This window comes from Chrysemys picta, chromosome 12 (genome assembly GCF_011386835.1).
Source record: "Chrysemys picta bellii isolate R12L10 chromosome 12, ASM1138683v2, whole genome shotgun sequence".
Lineage (NCBI taxonomy): Eukaryota > Metazoa > Chordata > Testudines > Emydidae > Chrysemys > Chrysemys picta.
In genome coordinates, this window is record NC_088802.1 from 54,032,952 (window position 1) to 54,047,804 (window position 14,853).

At 49.1% G+C, this 14,853-nt stretch overlaps 1 protein-coding gene across 7 annotated transcripts in view; it reads right to left on the bottom strand.

Moving 5' to 3' along the window:
- The window catches only part of SLC39A11 (solute carrier family 39 member 11), a 255,077-nt gene that overhangs the window by 227,469 nt on the left and 12,755 nt on the right, over positions 1-14,853 (bottom strand). For 5 of the 7 annotated variants that reach the window (XM_024104632.3, XM_005282967.4, XM_065563737.1 and 2 more), the window contains one exon: positions 3,479-3,637. The exons of the other annotated variants lie outside the window; for them this stretch is intronic. In XM_024104632.3, coding sequence (XP_023960400.1) covers positions 3,479-3,637 — 159 coding nt within the window. The remainder of the gene's footprint in view (positions 1-3,478; positions 3,638-14,853) is intronic. 7 annotated transcript variants of the gene reach the window in all.

Genomic DNA, 14,853 nt, shown 5'->3' on the forward strand with positions numbered 1-14,853 from the left:
ACCCTCAGTGAACCCAACTAATGAAGGAACAGACGGTTTAAATCTTCCAAATTAAAAATCTACTGGATTAGATCCTGCCCTTTATGAAGAACCTAATGACAAACTGTTCAGCCCCATTAGCCAGTTTGTCCCACCGGGCTCCACTGGGGAACACAAACACTTCCTTAGGTATCTTTAGTAACCGTACCAGTCCTCTGTGAACTGCCTGAAAGGGGGGAAGAGTTGCTACACTCCAAAGCAGTTAGGGAGAGACATCAAGCACATCAAAGCAAAGTCGTCTTTACATAAAGAACAGTCCACTAAAAAAACCCACAAATTCCTTATCCATCACCATCTTCTTTCATAATGACGATGTGTATTAACATCCCTTTGTATTCCCCTCTCTAAGGGAAGAGCGTGGAAGGACCCACCCGCTCCTCTGATTTAAGTAGACATCGATAAGGCATCAACTACAAGCCAAAACTCAGGTTTCAGAGTGGTAGCTGTGGTAGCCTGTATCAGCAAAAACAATGAGGAGTCCTTGCGGCACTTTAGAGACTAACAAATTTATTTGGGCATCAGCTTTCGTGGGCTAGAACCCACTTCATCGAATGCATGGAGTGGAAGCAAAAAGTCAGTTCAGCTCCTGATGTTATTTTAACTGGGTTCAAATCAAAACCTCTCTAGAAAGGGGACCCTCTTAAACAGCAGCATGGAATAATGGGGAGGATTTTTTCCTTTTTGAGGACCAAAACTTGGCTTGGAAGTGAGAGATGGACAGCGCCAGATGGATTAACCCAGCAGCAATCAGGGAACATCTCTAACCTGATCACTTTGCTCTGTCCACTCCTCCTGCCCTCTTTCCTAGCCCACCATTTCCCATGCAGTCCCGTACCCGCCTCCTCCCACCCCACCCTGCAGACACAGGCGACGTAGGCTTCTTCCCAATAGGCAGAGAAAAACGTTAGAGACATTGGTTAGAAGCGGGTTGCGTGGCGGAACTGTTTACTTTCTCTGTTGGGGCAGCTGATCAAATACATCCCTTCGGTCCCTTATAATGAGAGGCAATTATTGCAAACACCAATACAGGCAAGATACTTTTGTTTTTAAACTTGGGCCTAAGTGAAACAAAGGGGTGTTTGAGGACGATAACCTTCACACAATAGAGAGCTGATTGCATTCATTTGGTGGCGTGACAGAGCTGGATCTTGGGCTGGGTTGCTTTACATGCCCCTGATATCAGGACATGCCTAACCCAATGTCATTTACACCCCAGGACAATGCTCCTTCCACTCAAATACACGACAATCTGGTGACTTTCATCTTCCAAACTCTGAGAGGAACTAAGCAACAAATGGAAGTTTAAAGAACTCCCATGTTACCATAGAGGGGCTCATGGAATGCAGGCCAATGGGGGCTGCTGGAAGCGGTGGCCAGTAAATCCCTCGGCCCGCGCTGCTTCCAGCAGCTCCCATTGGCCTGGAGCAGCGAACCGCGGCCAGCGGGAGCCGCGATCAGCCGGACCTACAGACAGGCAGGTACACAAACCGGCCTGGCCCACCAGGGGCTTTCCCTACACAAGCAGCGACCCCAGTTTGAGAAACACTGCCCTAAATGTTCCTTTGCCAGCAGACAAAAAAGACAAGCACTCTGATTTTTTAAGTTAATCTCATGGTTTTTGGGGAGACTGAGTCATGATTTTTGAACGATTGGTGTTGCCAATGCTGCAAATTACATCTCAGGATTGAAACAAAGGTCTCACCTGGACTGTTTGGAAACCACTGCCAGCTAAAGAAACAAAACGAAAAAGGAAAGAGCCGACACTTTTCATGTGTGTGGCCTAAAGCCATGTTCAGCACAGACACTGACTTAGAGAAACCCAGGGAAATGCAGTCATTAAATCTCCCACAGAAACTGATTAGTATCTGGCTTCTGCCAGAATGGAAACTGATATGAGGGTTAAGAAAAAAATCCATTTAACTTCATTAGCCAAAACACAGAGTAACATCAACACTCCTGATGCTTTGTTGCCTGGCACTACTATCGAACAAATAGCCACCTCAGACCTTTTGAAGAGCTCTTCTAGACAGCTAGTAAAGCCAAGGAAATCTGTGTTTTTATCACCAGGCCCTACTGGTTACTGTGGTTCATCCTTTTCACTTGCACCAGCTGAAGGAAGGTTTAACAAGGGCAGCGTTTCCACCTCTCACGAATCTCCCAGTAGTCAGTGTTTTAAAGCTCCAGCTCCTGGAGTCATGTTACAAAACGAAAATATCACTTTTTTTTTTTTTAAATAAACAAGTTCCTAGCCTCATGATTGCAGAGAAAAAGCTTGAAAGTGTGACTCAAACATACCCTAAAGGCTCAGAAAACAGGATGCAAGGGAGGGGAGGGGGGATTTTTTAAAAAATCTCATGATTCTTTTGAGGGTTGCTTCAGGATTTTTGAACAGTGGGGGTTGGCGACACTTCACCAAGCTGAGCGCAGCTTTCATAGCAAAACCCGGAAGCCATGCAAAATCCATCATGGGGATCCCCAAATACCGTGGGGAACAGTCTGAGGGAAGCCCCAACCCTAAACCAACCCAAGGGACAGTGCAGCCAGCTGCGCTTACATCCCCACTGCTGCTGGACAGGGCCATCCAGGGGCACCGCACGTTAGACGTGGGAGGGAACTGTCCCACTCTACTGGGTGCTGGGGAGGCCTCGGCGGCAGTGCTGAGCCCAGGTCTGGGCAAAGATGTCGACAAACTGGAGAGAGTCCAGAGGACAGCAACAAAAACGGTAAAACGTTTAGAAAACCTCAGCCGGGAGGAAAGGGTCAGAAAAACGGGGCCTGTTTAGTCTTGCAAAAAGGAGACGGAGGGGGAGGGGACATGACAGTTCTCAGAGATGTGAAAGGCTGCTATAAAGAGGACTATGGTCAATTGTTCTCCGTGTCCACTGAAGGTCGCACAAGCAGTAATGGGCTTCATCTGCAGCAAGGGAGAGCTAGGCCAGAGATTAGGATAAAGTTTCTAACTTTCTAACCTTCCCCAGGGAGGCTGTGGAATCCCCGCCATTGGAGGGTCTAAGAACAGGTTGGACAAACACCTGACAGGGACGGTCTAGGTTTACTTGGTCCTGCCACAGCACAGAGGGCGGACTTAGTGACTTCTCCAGGGCCCTTCCAGCCCTACCTTTCTACGAGTCTACGAGCCACTCCCCTAAGACAGCACTCGATTTAGGTCAGCAGACCTCTATTTGCTACCTAGGGAATCTGCAAGAGGGGGGAATCGGCGGTGGTGACAGCACACACACGGCGCTGCCCGCTCAGAGACCAGACTTTACTCTGCCGTGTGAAAGGCAGGCGTTCAAGAGCAACACGTAACCCCCCTCGTGCATCCGGTAACGTGCAAGTCAGCTAGAAACGGGCTTCCAGCGGCCCACAGTCCCGGACGCAAACAGGGTGGGAGACTAGCCCGAGGCCACTGACAGCGGACAGTCAGACTGCTACTTACCAGCAACGGGAGGAGGAGGTCGGCCAAGTAGACAAAAGCTGCTCCCAGGGTGAAGCCAACAGCTACCGGGAAGAATGCAAAAGCCCCGAAATCCCCAGAATCTTCAGCCAATTCAATGGCAGGGGCCAGCAGGGACCAGTAAGAAGCAGCTAACATGACCTAAGGGACAGAGAACAGAACCAATTCATACAGGTTATGGGATTACCCCCAATCGAGATCAGGACCCTAATGCGCTGGGTGCTGTACATACACGCAATAAAGAGACAGGACAAAGGTGGTGGGGGGGACTGAGGCAGAGGGTCACCAGCTTTAATTCTCACAAGAGCTCAGTGCAGAGGTGGGAACAGAAGCCAGGTCTCTTAATGCCCAATCAGGTGCCCTGCCCACTGGACAACACTGCCTCTGCTTCAACACCAAGGGTTTCGTTAGACTCCCAGCACGCTGCCTCTCAACCACAAATAACCCCAACTCCCTCCAACCACCTCGCTCCAACAACCCACACTCAAAAAACTTCCCTCCGGGTTACTTAATAACCCTCCTCTAGCGGGAGGAAAAGAGCAAACCCCCTTCATGGATTCACCATGCTGACCTCTGCTCACTTAAGGTTGGTGAGCAGATTCACAACACACCAGAAGTTAAATAAATGGGCGCGTGCACATTGTACAGACATCGCCCGCACTGTTCCGCTAATACACGCCTCTGCTAATAGCGCTTAGTTACTGTTCAAACTCCCAGCTGCCTCCAGCTTTCTGGATAGCACTGGCCCTGAAACAGCACTCACAGCGGCTTGCCAGGGCGCACACCTAGCAGGCTTCCGTTCACGCCAGCCACAAACGCTCCAGCCTATTCACTGTCGCTTTTGCCATCGCACTTGGCAACGTGAAAAGTGTGACATGACCACTCAGACTGACCGATGAGATTCGAGCCAACTTCTGCACAGAGCCGTCACTGAAGTACAACGAAGAAAGGAGAAGGGGATTAAGCGTGAGCGGTGCAAAGCCATCAGTTTTCACCCAGCCAGCCGTGAGGCAGGAAAACAATTGACGTGCGCACACTTACTTGCTAGGCTCATCCTTCTGAGGATTAACACGTCCGTAATAACCCTTCCCAGAGGGGAGCAGCGGGAGGGGAGGAGGAGGACTGGATCCCATCCACATACCAGTTCTTAGTGACGACAGGGAATGCCAGAGACAGAGGCCTCTGCACAACACACTAAAATATGAATGTCTTCTCATCTGTGTCACCTGTTTTCACCACAAAGCACATTCAGGGATGCTTCAAAGAGACCCCACCAGGTTGAACTAAACATAGTAACACAAGCCTGGGGTGTTAACAATCAACACCTTGTGTTATTAAAACGAATGGCCAAACCATTCTCCTGGGTTTCTACCATTAATGCAGATTGAAATGCCAAAAGTGACCAGTTAGTGATTGAAACCAGATGAGTCAATTTCACCGACTAGCTCTCAGATCTACCCACGGCTCCTATCACCCAGGTACCTAAGCACTGACATTAACGCGCAACGCAGGGTCTGGAACATGGACACCACAGGCCAATATTTGATTCCCAGCACACATAAAAACCTTATTTCCATTAGAGACTAACACATTTTATTTGGGCATAATCTAAAACCCACTTCATCAGATTTTAGCCCACGCCCAAATAAATGTGTTAGTCTCTAAGGTGCCACAAGGACTCCTCGTTGTTTTTGCGGATACAGACTAACACTGCTACCCCTCTGAAACCTTATTTCCATTGGTATTGAAGTACTTTGGGGCAGGGGGAGGCTTCCGCTGGCTTTAAGGTTTTGCAAACCTTTGGTTTTACTAAAACCGGAATCGCAAGCTTAAATCAAGCTAAGATTATGTCTTTAAATAATATAGCGGGAAGGCTTTAAGAAAAAGGCAAGGAAAGTTAATTTCAGTCTGTTCAAGCATCATGCATTTTGACAGATTATCAAAAGAGTCAACATGCGCTAGGACTGTCCAGTCACCAGCTCGGAAGCATGAGCAGTTGCCAAGCCAACCTCAAGAAACCGCTTCCTCCAGGAGACTTGCGCAGAATGGATTTTCACCTCAAGCAAAGCGACAAAGCAACCCCACAGTGTCACCAAAGCCTGAATGACAGACAGACATGCACACGCCCTCTGCAGAACAGCATATGGGAGTGGGAAAGACGAAGCTCAGGCTCTCCTTGAAGAGAAGACGTTGCAGCTGAATTGAGAGGCCAAGATTTGAGGGATACGGAAGGGCCCAGATTTATGGGAAAGTCAGGTTCCAACCCTCCCCATCCTGGGGCAACTGATGAGGGCGTGACCCCTCTTGCTGCCCTCCACCCTAACAGGATGCCAGCCTTGCTCCTCAAGGCACCAGAGAGCCGCCCCCAGCACGTGGTGCTCAGAAAAGGGCTCCCCTGAGCTCACGGGAAGTTGCTTAGCCTCCACTGCCCTCCTTCCATGGGTTATGGGGCCTTCCCACATCGCCCTCTCCAAGACACCGCGAGCAGAGGACAGAACGTAGCGCTGTGCACGACACAGGCTCCACCCACTCCGAAGTGTCTTCCTGTGAAGCTCAGTTTCTTGGGGCTGTAAAAACAACACTACACAGGGACCCCAATCCAGAGAGAGAGGTGCATCCCTCTTGCAATATACAGGACCCAACCCTTGCCACAGGAGCAAGTCGCTGCTCCCCCACAGATGTCCTGGGTGTCCTCGGACAAGTCCCTTTGTCTCTCTGTACCTCAGTTCCCCATCTGTAAAGTGAGGATAACAAGGCCTCTCTGTGGCAAGGATAAATGCATTACTTCTTGGGAGGCGCTCAGATACATGGGAGACACAAGATGGGTTGATTTCAGTTATGCATGGAAGCTGACCCTCATGGCAGGCAGGAAATCGATCAAAATCCACAGGGCTCCAGTGACCTGAGAGAGACTCTCCAATCCACTAAGAGGGGTCGGGGTTAGTTATATGGCACTCTCTCTACTAGCCCTGCAGATCAGTTACCAGAAGAGCAGGGGAGCGGATCCAATCTGGCACCCACCCCCACCCCGCCCCAGCCTCCATCCCCAGAGAACAGTACTGAGTCGACAGGTGGAAGGGGAAGGCAGGAATCCAAGCAGACATTTGTTCATTCAGCTCCCCACGCTGAGCACGCCTGTTGCTGAAAAAAGAACAAGTTGTTCTGCAGCGTTTCCCAGATGACATGGCATGACACCAGCCACGAGGGAGAATTCGGCTCATCTCCCCGGGGCCCCGAAAAAAGAGGAAGTGTTAGAAAACAATGAGAGAGATCTACATTCCTTCTGAAAGAGAGCTAACCCGTGCTCACTGCTTCAAATCCAGGAGCCTCAACCGATACACGTTCCTTGCTCTGGCCAGGGCACAACCCACACAGCTCCTACTGACTTCAGCTCAAGCTGTGGGTGTCCATGCCCCTCTGAAAGTCAGCCCCAAGGTGGGCACTCAACGTCCACAGGCACTTCCTGTTTTACTTGTGTCCGTGTACTCCGTTACCCCGGTGACGGGCATCGTATTTAAAGCCTACCTAGAAACCAGCCTCAGGACAAAAAGTGTTCTCATCAACTGGCAACTGCTGGCTGGCCTATGTGAAAGGAGCTTGGAGGGGGTCTCGAAATGGCAACTAGACGCCAAACCCACCAGCCAACGGGCAGTCTCGGTCACGGCTCTTCTTGATCTCAGCCAGAGGCTGGCTCCAAAGGGGAGGACAAGACACGAGGACACAACTCCCCATTGACTCCTAGAGCGGTTCCCTCCACACCGGGGTTGAGGACGTTTCCACTGCTGCCCCCTATTCCAGGGTGGCACAGAGGTTCCAAACACTAGGTAGAGATTGCTAATTAACAGAACGTGAAGAGAGACTGAAGATCTGTTGATGAAGGGAGTCAGTTATATCGTCCGGGTCGCTGCCCCATCGCCACGTCTGTATGTCCAACGCTATCAACAGCGAGAGCTTTGGGAAGCGCAGACGGGATGCAGGGCCAGCGCCGGTGCTGGCTGCTTTCCAGTTTTGTTGAGAAGTATTTTGTTGTTCTAGCCTGTAGCTACTGTGCTTGCACCACTCATCCCCCTACACACACACACACACACACACACCCACACACACACACCCCCTTTCTTCAGGCTCAGAATGGTAGCAGAACCCAATCTAGGTCAGCTCTCTCATCTAAGTCCCCAAAGGCCCAGCACAAAACTTTGGACTGGGATCCTCCCATGAGGTTTCAATAACCTGCCGAGTCTTTACAGCATCCCGTTAACACCCCGTTCAGAGAATTCTGGCTAACGGAGCAGGCACAACTGTAGATTTATAGGACCAGGGTACATTTCTGGTCACAATCAATACAGTAGTCAAAGGATCCAACAGCCTTTGTCAGCTAGAAAGGGAAGGGAAACAACTGTCCCAGATTTCTTTGTTCTATTGGTTGTGTCTTTGAAGGCAGATTCACTTTGGACAGAAGACTTCCCTTCGGCCAAGTGCTCCAACCTCCTCCATCTAGCCACCAGCCGCACCACTGCAGCGAAGGGGAATCGCTAAGACACCAGTTCCCCTAGGATATTTTTGTTTCTGTGGCTGTTTATAAACAGACCAGCTGAGCGGGCAGGGGTAGAAGGGAGAGACAGACACAGGCCTGAGGGAGGGGGGACACTAGATACTGCACTGATCTGCCGGGATGCCCTGAATCTCTTTAGGGTTAGTCCATAATGAAGTCAAGAGAGTATGGAATAGTTTTAGGCTTGATGCACAGACCTCTTCCTGTTAGCGCAGGATCAAAATGACCACAGGACACTGGGTTTGAAACCCACCCAGATCCTCTATGCAGCTTCCTGGATAAAGGAATTCTGTGTTTACACACATGCGCGCACAAGTTTACTCCTTGCTAAAAGTACTGATCACACCAATGAAAATAGTAACAAGTGAGGAGATAGCAGCAGTCAAGTCATTTCATCAACCCATTTAGGTGCCACTTGGCTGTTCCCTTCCCCTAACCTCAACTACTTTCCTTCCACCAGCACAATGCACATCTCTTCACCCATATCCTAGAACCACCAATGGGCAGCCTTGAACTCCAACCACAGGGAACGTAGGGCTTGGTGGGATTCATAAACGAGACCGCACGGAATTCTGCAGGTGCTTTGGCATCAGTTTAAGCACAAGATAACGGGGTCAGTGCGAACAGCTGCAAGAACATTTCCTACACACTCCTCTGCAATGGATCCATTTTGCCCCAGGACGCCTTCCCTGGCCACTGTTGTGCCAGGTGGAGATGCAAGTCCCCAGTCTACATTTGGCCCATAAAAGCTTTATTAAAGTAGCAGAGAAATCCATTCCCCAGATTACAGTTAAGCAAGAAAGGAAATATCAGATCCTCAAATACACATCCAATATGCAGCAGAAATACAGACTTCATCAATTTATTCATTTCATTTCCTCTCCTCTCCTCTCCCCCCTCCCACTCCCTCGGGTGTTAGATGTACCGGGCTGGATTAATCAAAAATAATCAGCCCCATTAAGAGCCTTCAGCAGGTTTGGTGTCCCCTCAGCCCCCAACGATCTACAGTACTTGCTTTTGGAGCCATTCAGCTATGGAAGGAAACTCATTTGTGACAGACTCCACCGGGAGTCTTCTCATTTGCCACGAAACAAAATTAAGTTCTTTTTTTAAAAAGTAAAATCAGTCTGAGGCCTGAGAAAAATATCAGCTAAGAAAAACGCTTAAGAATTAACAGAAAAGTTTCCTCAGTTTGGGATCAAACCCATCTTCTGGAGCCAGGCCTTCTCCCAGCACCCAAGTGGGCACTTTTCTAGACCCTCCCTTGAACAAAAAACAGGGAGAAGCTGAGGCTGAAGTTATAGAAACACAGGGCTGGAAAGGACTTGGAAAGGGTCATCCAGTCTAGCCCCCTCCGCTGAGGCAGGGCCAGGCAAACCTAGACCATCCTTCACAGGGTTTTGTTCAACCTGTTCTTAAAAACCTCCAATAATGGGAATACCACAACCTCCCTTGGAAGCCTGTTCCAGAACTTAACTACCCTTCGAGTTAGACATTTTTTCCTAATATCTCACCTAAATCTCTCTTGCCACAATTTAAGCCCATTACTTCTTGTCCTACCTTCAGTGGACATGGAATAATTGACCACAGTCCTCGTTGTAATAGCTCTCAACATATTTGAAGACTTATCAGGTCCCATTCCCTCCATCTTCTTTTCTCAAGACTAAACATGCTCAGTGTTTTTAACCTTTCCTCATAGGTCGCATTTTCTAAACCATTTATCGTTTTTTGTTGCGCTCCTCTGGACCCTCTCTCCAGTTTGTCCACATCTTTCCTAGAATTGGAGACGGTACTCCAGTGCCAAATACAGCAAGAGTTATCTCCTGCGTCTTAGACGACACTCCTGTTAATACACCTCAGAATCCGACTAGACTTTTCTGCAATTGCATCATGTTCAATTCAATATTCAACCTGTGATCCACTACAACCCAGATCCTTCTCCACAGTACTACCACATAGCCAGTTATTCCCCATTTTGCAGCTGTGCATTTGATTTTTCCTTCCTAAGTGTAGTTCTTTGCCCTGGTCTTTCCTGAATTTCATCTTGCTGAATTCAGACCAATTCTCTAATTTGTCAAGGTCATTTTGAATTCTAATCCTGGCACCAGCTTGGGGTCATCTGCAAATTTTATAAGTACACTCACCACTCCATTATCCAAATCATGAACAAAGAAAACTGACTAGTACCAAAGCCAGGACTGACCCATGTGGGACACCACTATGTACATCCCTCCCAGTTTGACATCAAACCATTGATAACTACTCTGAGTACAGTCTTTCAACCAGTTGTGCATCCACCTTATAGTAATTTCGTCTAGACCACAATTCCCTATTTGCTTATGAGACTGTCATGTGGGACTGTGTCAAAAGCCCTACTAAAAAAATCACAATATATCACATCTAGTGCTTCCCCGCATCCATTAGGCCAGTAACCTTTGTCAGAGAAGGGAATTAGGTTGGATTAGCATGATTTGTTCTTGATCAATCCACAATGGCCATTTTTAACCTCTTTTCACCAGGGATGGGTGCTCTGTCAGAGAGGAGATGGTTTAGTGGCCCCGGGGATGAGAGGATGAAATTCATCAAAGGAAAACTTCCTAACAGCAAGATCTACTCTGTTGGGGGAAGTCATGAGAGGCTCATTGTTCAGTATGCAACTGGCCTGAACAGAGCACCAGGAAAGAGGCTGCAAGATACAACCTTTCACAAGCAAGGACCCAACCGGGCATCGCTTCCCGTTTCTTCTGCTAGGAAAATACAGAGTGAAGTGGTCAATGAACTGGAGATGCCTTAAAGCCTGTGAAGTTTGCCAGCCTGTGTACAAGAACCGTCAGCAAGCAGAAGAGAATGAATCCACCTTCCTTATACTTATGGCCTGAGCATCTGCCTATGGCAAAGAAGCATGCACTGAGCCACTGGGACATGTGAAGTCTCTTTTTAAGAGAAGCTTTAGACCCCAGCCCTCCAGGGGATCTTGTAGTCTTAACTTCCCACACTTGGTAAGAAAATGGGCTGTTACACTAGACAACCACAGCTGTCATTGAATACTCTTTAAAACCGCTTTAAAAACCAAAACTAAAAAAGGGAAGACCGTAACACGAGCCGAGGGAAAAGCTCAGTGGAATCACATCGTCACTTTATGGGAAAACATTGTTTCTCCCAGGAAAAGAACGGGTCAGTTTCTGCTCATTCCTGTCCCCAATCTCCAATCTTGCTGACACTCAAGACAATGGTCAAACTTCTACTAGCGTCAACATAGGCAGGACCAGGCTCCAGGGATAGACTTTACACTGCTTCCTGCTATCTCTGCACCCCTAAACAAAGACGCCGAGCTGGATTTCCAACAACTGGCACTACTTGCTCGGAAGGAAAACCTAGATTGTAGTGCGCCTTGGAGCAGGGACTGACTGTCTTTGTGCTGTTTATGTACAATGCCCAGCACAGAGGGGTCCTGGTCCACAAATAAATGATCATCTTCTGTCTCTCCCACGCCAGATGTACCTCCTAGATGGATTCCCTGCCTGGGGGCACCCTATCCTCTATCCTCCCTTCCCAACCTTTTGTTATGGGTACATGGGACTGGAATCCCAACACTTTTTTCTGCTAGAACATAGGGTCACGGTATGGCAAAGGTGGTCCTACAGCAGCACCTCAGTTATCTGAGTGCAAAGCACCTGGACAGAGCTACCTAAACCTCACCTGATCTTTGCAAATAGCTAGTGTGGGGAAACAATAACCAGATCAGCTCCATCTTGCAGTCCTCACTCAGGCAAAGCTTCCACTGCACCTCAGAGCAGATGCACGAGATTATCTTAGTTACGCTGATCTACAGCTGCAGCCAATCCAATGAAGTCTCTGGTGTCTATGGAGGACGCTCACCTAACTACAGAAATCAATGGCGTTTGCCCAAGGACTAGAGGATTTGACCCAATATGTTAAGTGACAACACGAGGGGAGAGGGGAATAAAAAAAAAGAAAAGCATCCGTGGTTGTCTGACCGCTATCATTTTAAGCCACTCATGCAAGATGCTCACAAGTTAACACAAAGATTAGAATTGAGAACCAGAGAGCCAATCATATTAAGAATGCGATACCCAATTGCCAGCCCTTGTAATTGTCAAACTCCGACCCCCTGCCTATTCATGAGAACGTCCCACTAACCAGCAAATATAATCTTTTCCTAGTTAAGCGCTACATCCAGGCAGCAGGTTTGTTATCCTGCACTCGAAATACAATGCTCATCTGCTTTCCCCAGAATTCAGACATTTATCGGGTTTCTTTTCCCTTCTGCTGGAAGGGCTGAGTTCAGCCCAGGGCCATCGTACTTTGCTTCTTTCCTAGCCCAGACTGTGTGTCCAGAAGTGAGCATCACGATCATCTAGGCTGCAAACGACAGAACCTCACCCATCCACTCCTGTAATCGGCCGAATACCTCTGGCTGAGTTACTGAAGTCCTCACATCTTGATTTAAACACTAAGTTACAGACTCTCCATTTACTGTAGTTAAACCAGCTAGTGACCTATGCCCCACACTGCAGGGGAAGGTGAAAACCCCTCTGCCAGCCTGACCTGGGGGGAAAATTCCTTCCCAGCCCTGGTGATCAGTGAAATCCTGAACACGAGGACAAGACCCACCAGCCCAACCTCTGGGAAAGAATTCTCCATAGTAGCTCAAAGCCCTCCCCATCTAGGGTCCCACCTCCAGACCTTGGAGATATTTGCTAATGGCAGTCATGGAGAGGCCGCATAGGCGGTCTCATAGTACCATCCCCTCCATAAACCTATTAAATTCAGTCTTGAGACAAGTTAGGTTTTTTGCCCCCACTGCTGTTCCAAAGCTTCCTCTGATGGTTAGAAACCTTTGCCTAATTTCCAGCCTAAACATACTGATGGCCAGTTTATACCCCTTGGGTCTTGTGCCAACATTGGCCCTTAATGTAAATAACTCCTTGCCCTCCCTGGTGTTTATAGAGAGCAGGCAGACAATGGTAGGGAGGATGGAAACTAAAGAGACCAGGGTTCAGTTCCCTGCTCCGCTACAGAGCCCACCTGTGACCTTGGATAAGTCACTTCATCTCTCCAGGCCTCAAATACCCCATCTGCAGAATGGGAATAAGGGACACTTCCTTTCTCTGCTGCAAGCTCTTTGGGACAGGGGCCGTCTCTCGTACGGTGTTTGTACGAGTTCTAGCACTAGAGCATGCAGACCTGGTCTGAGCACGGGTAGGTACCGGGATTCTTACCAGGGCCCTGATTGCACTCCTGCTCCCATCACTGCCGCCCTCAGTGGAGAGGAGCCAGAGGGAAACACCTGGTCAGATTCACTGCGTAACCTCTGTTGCTGGGATCGGAGAGGGTATTGCTCCTCTATTCCCAGCACATCCCTTGCAGAGGTTCTGGTTAGGAAGCCCTCATCCCTGCTATGCGTATGGCCGGCTTGGTCATCCACCCAGCTGACCCTCCGGCTTCTGGAGCGCCTTTCATACCAGTCGCTCAAAGCAAGCATTCGAGCCTCCAACCCCAACACGCCCTTATGAGATGGGAAGTCTTAGCCCCGCTCGGCAGACAGGGAAAAAACAAGACAAAGCCAAGTGAAGTGACTTGCCCAAGGTCACCGAGCAAGTCTATGGCAGAGGCACAAATAAAACCGACTCCTATTTCCCAGCTCTGTGGCTCCACCCACTCCACAAGACATTGCCTCGGGATCGATCAGACATGCCAGTGGGAGTTCCCATCCAATGCAATGTCCAACTGGAAGAAAACCAAGAGGCACCAATGGGCTAGTACAAAGGGAGTGAAAAGAAAAAACAACCACCCCCCCTTCCCTCCCTTCCCCCTGCCCCACCCCCTCCACCCCCCACAATTCTAAGTGACTGGCTACCACTGGAACTACAGCTAGCCAGGGCCCAGACAGAGACAGAACCAGAGGTTCAGCTGATCTTCAGCAATCCAAACATACAGGGTGCACTGAGACATGCAATGGGAGCTGGGCATGCACCTAAAAGCAGAGTTTGGCCCTTGTATGCTCATGCACGGCTTTAGAATGCCTCGGAAACAGCATTAATTTGGAGATGTTAATTACAAGACGCTGAATGCTCCGGAGCCAAGACGGAATGATGTCCATGAATCCGCCGGCTGCTCTGAACCCGAGGAGGAAGAGGAGGGAAGGGAGAGCGTGAAGAGTGGCAGGAAAGGAAGCTGGGCATTTTAATACAAAGAGGTCTCTGGCAGCCCAGACACCTTTGCTGAATGTGTCACAGTAACCAGAGATGGCAGCATCTCTTGCCAGCCTGAGAACGAGCAGCAAACAAAGCCAGAGAGTGGATTTGTTTTAATGTGCTAGCTCAATAACTCAATGCCGGTGGAGCGGCAGGTGTGCACCAGCCTTCCCTAGCAAAGACGGGGCTTCCCAGAGCCAGACTCACATGGTGGCTGTGCCATGCACCAATTTTAACCAGGGAAACGAACCTTCCCCTGCCTATTATTTCCTGGGTACTTCTATGGCCCCCATTAAAATGCTATTGGAGCATCTCGCAATGTTTAGTGTGTTTATCCTCACAACACCCCCGGGAGATTGGGACTAGTTCCCTTTTACAGATGGGGAAATTGAGGCACAGAGCAACCAAGTGACTCACCCAAGGCCACAAAGTCTGTGGCAGACTGGGAATTGAATTCAGGTCTCCCAAGTCTTAGGCTAGCGCCCTAACCACTAGACCATCCTTCCTTAGCACCAGGAGCTTTCATCTAGCCAAAGTCTGGGCACAACAATCTGTCAGAGAAGGACCACTCTATGGTAATGCAAACCTCC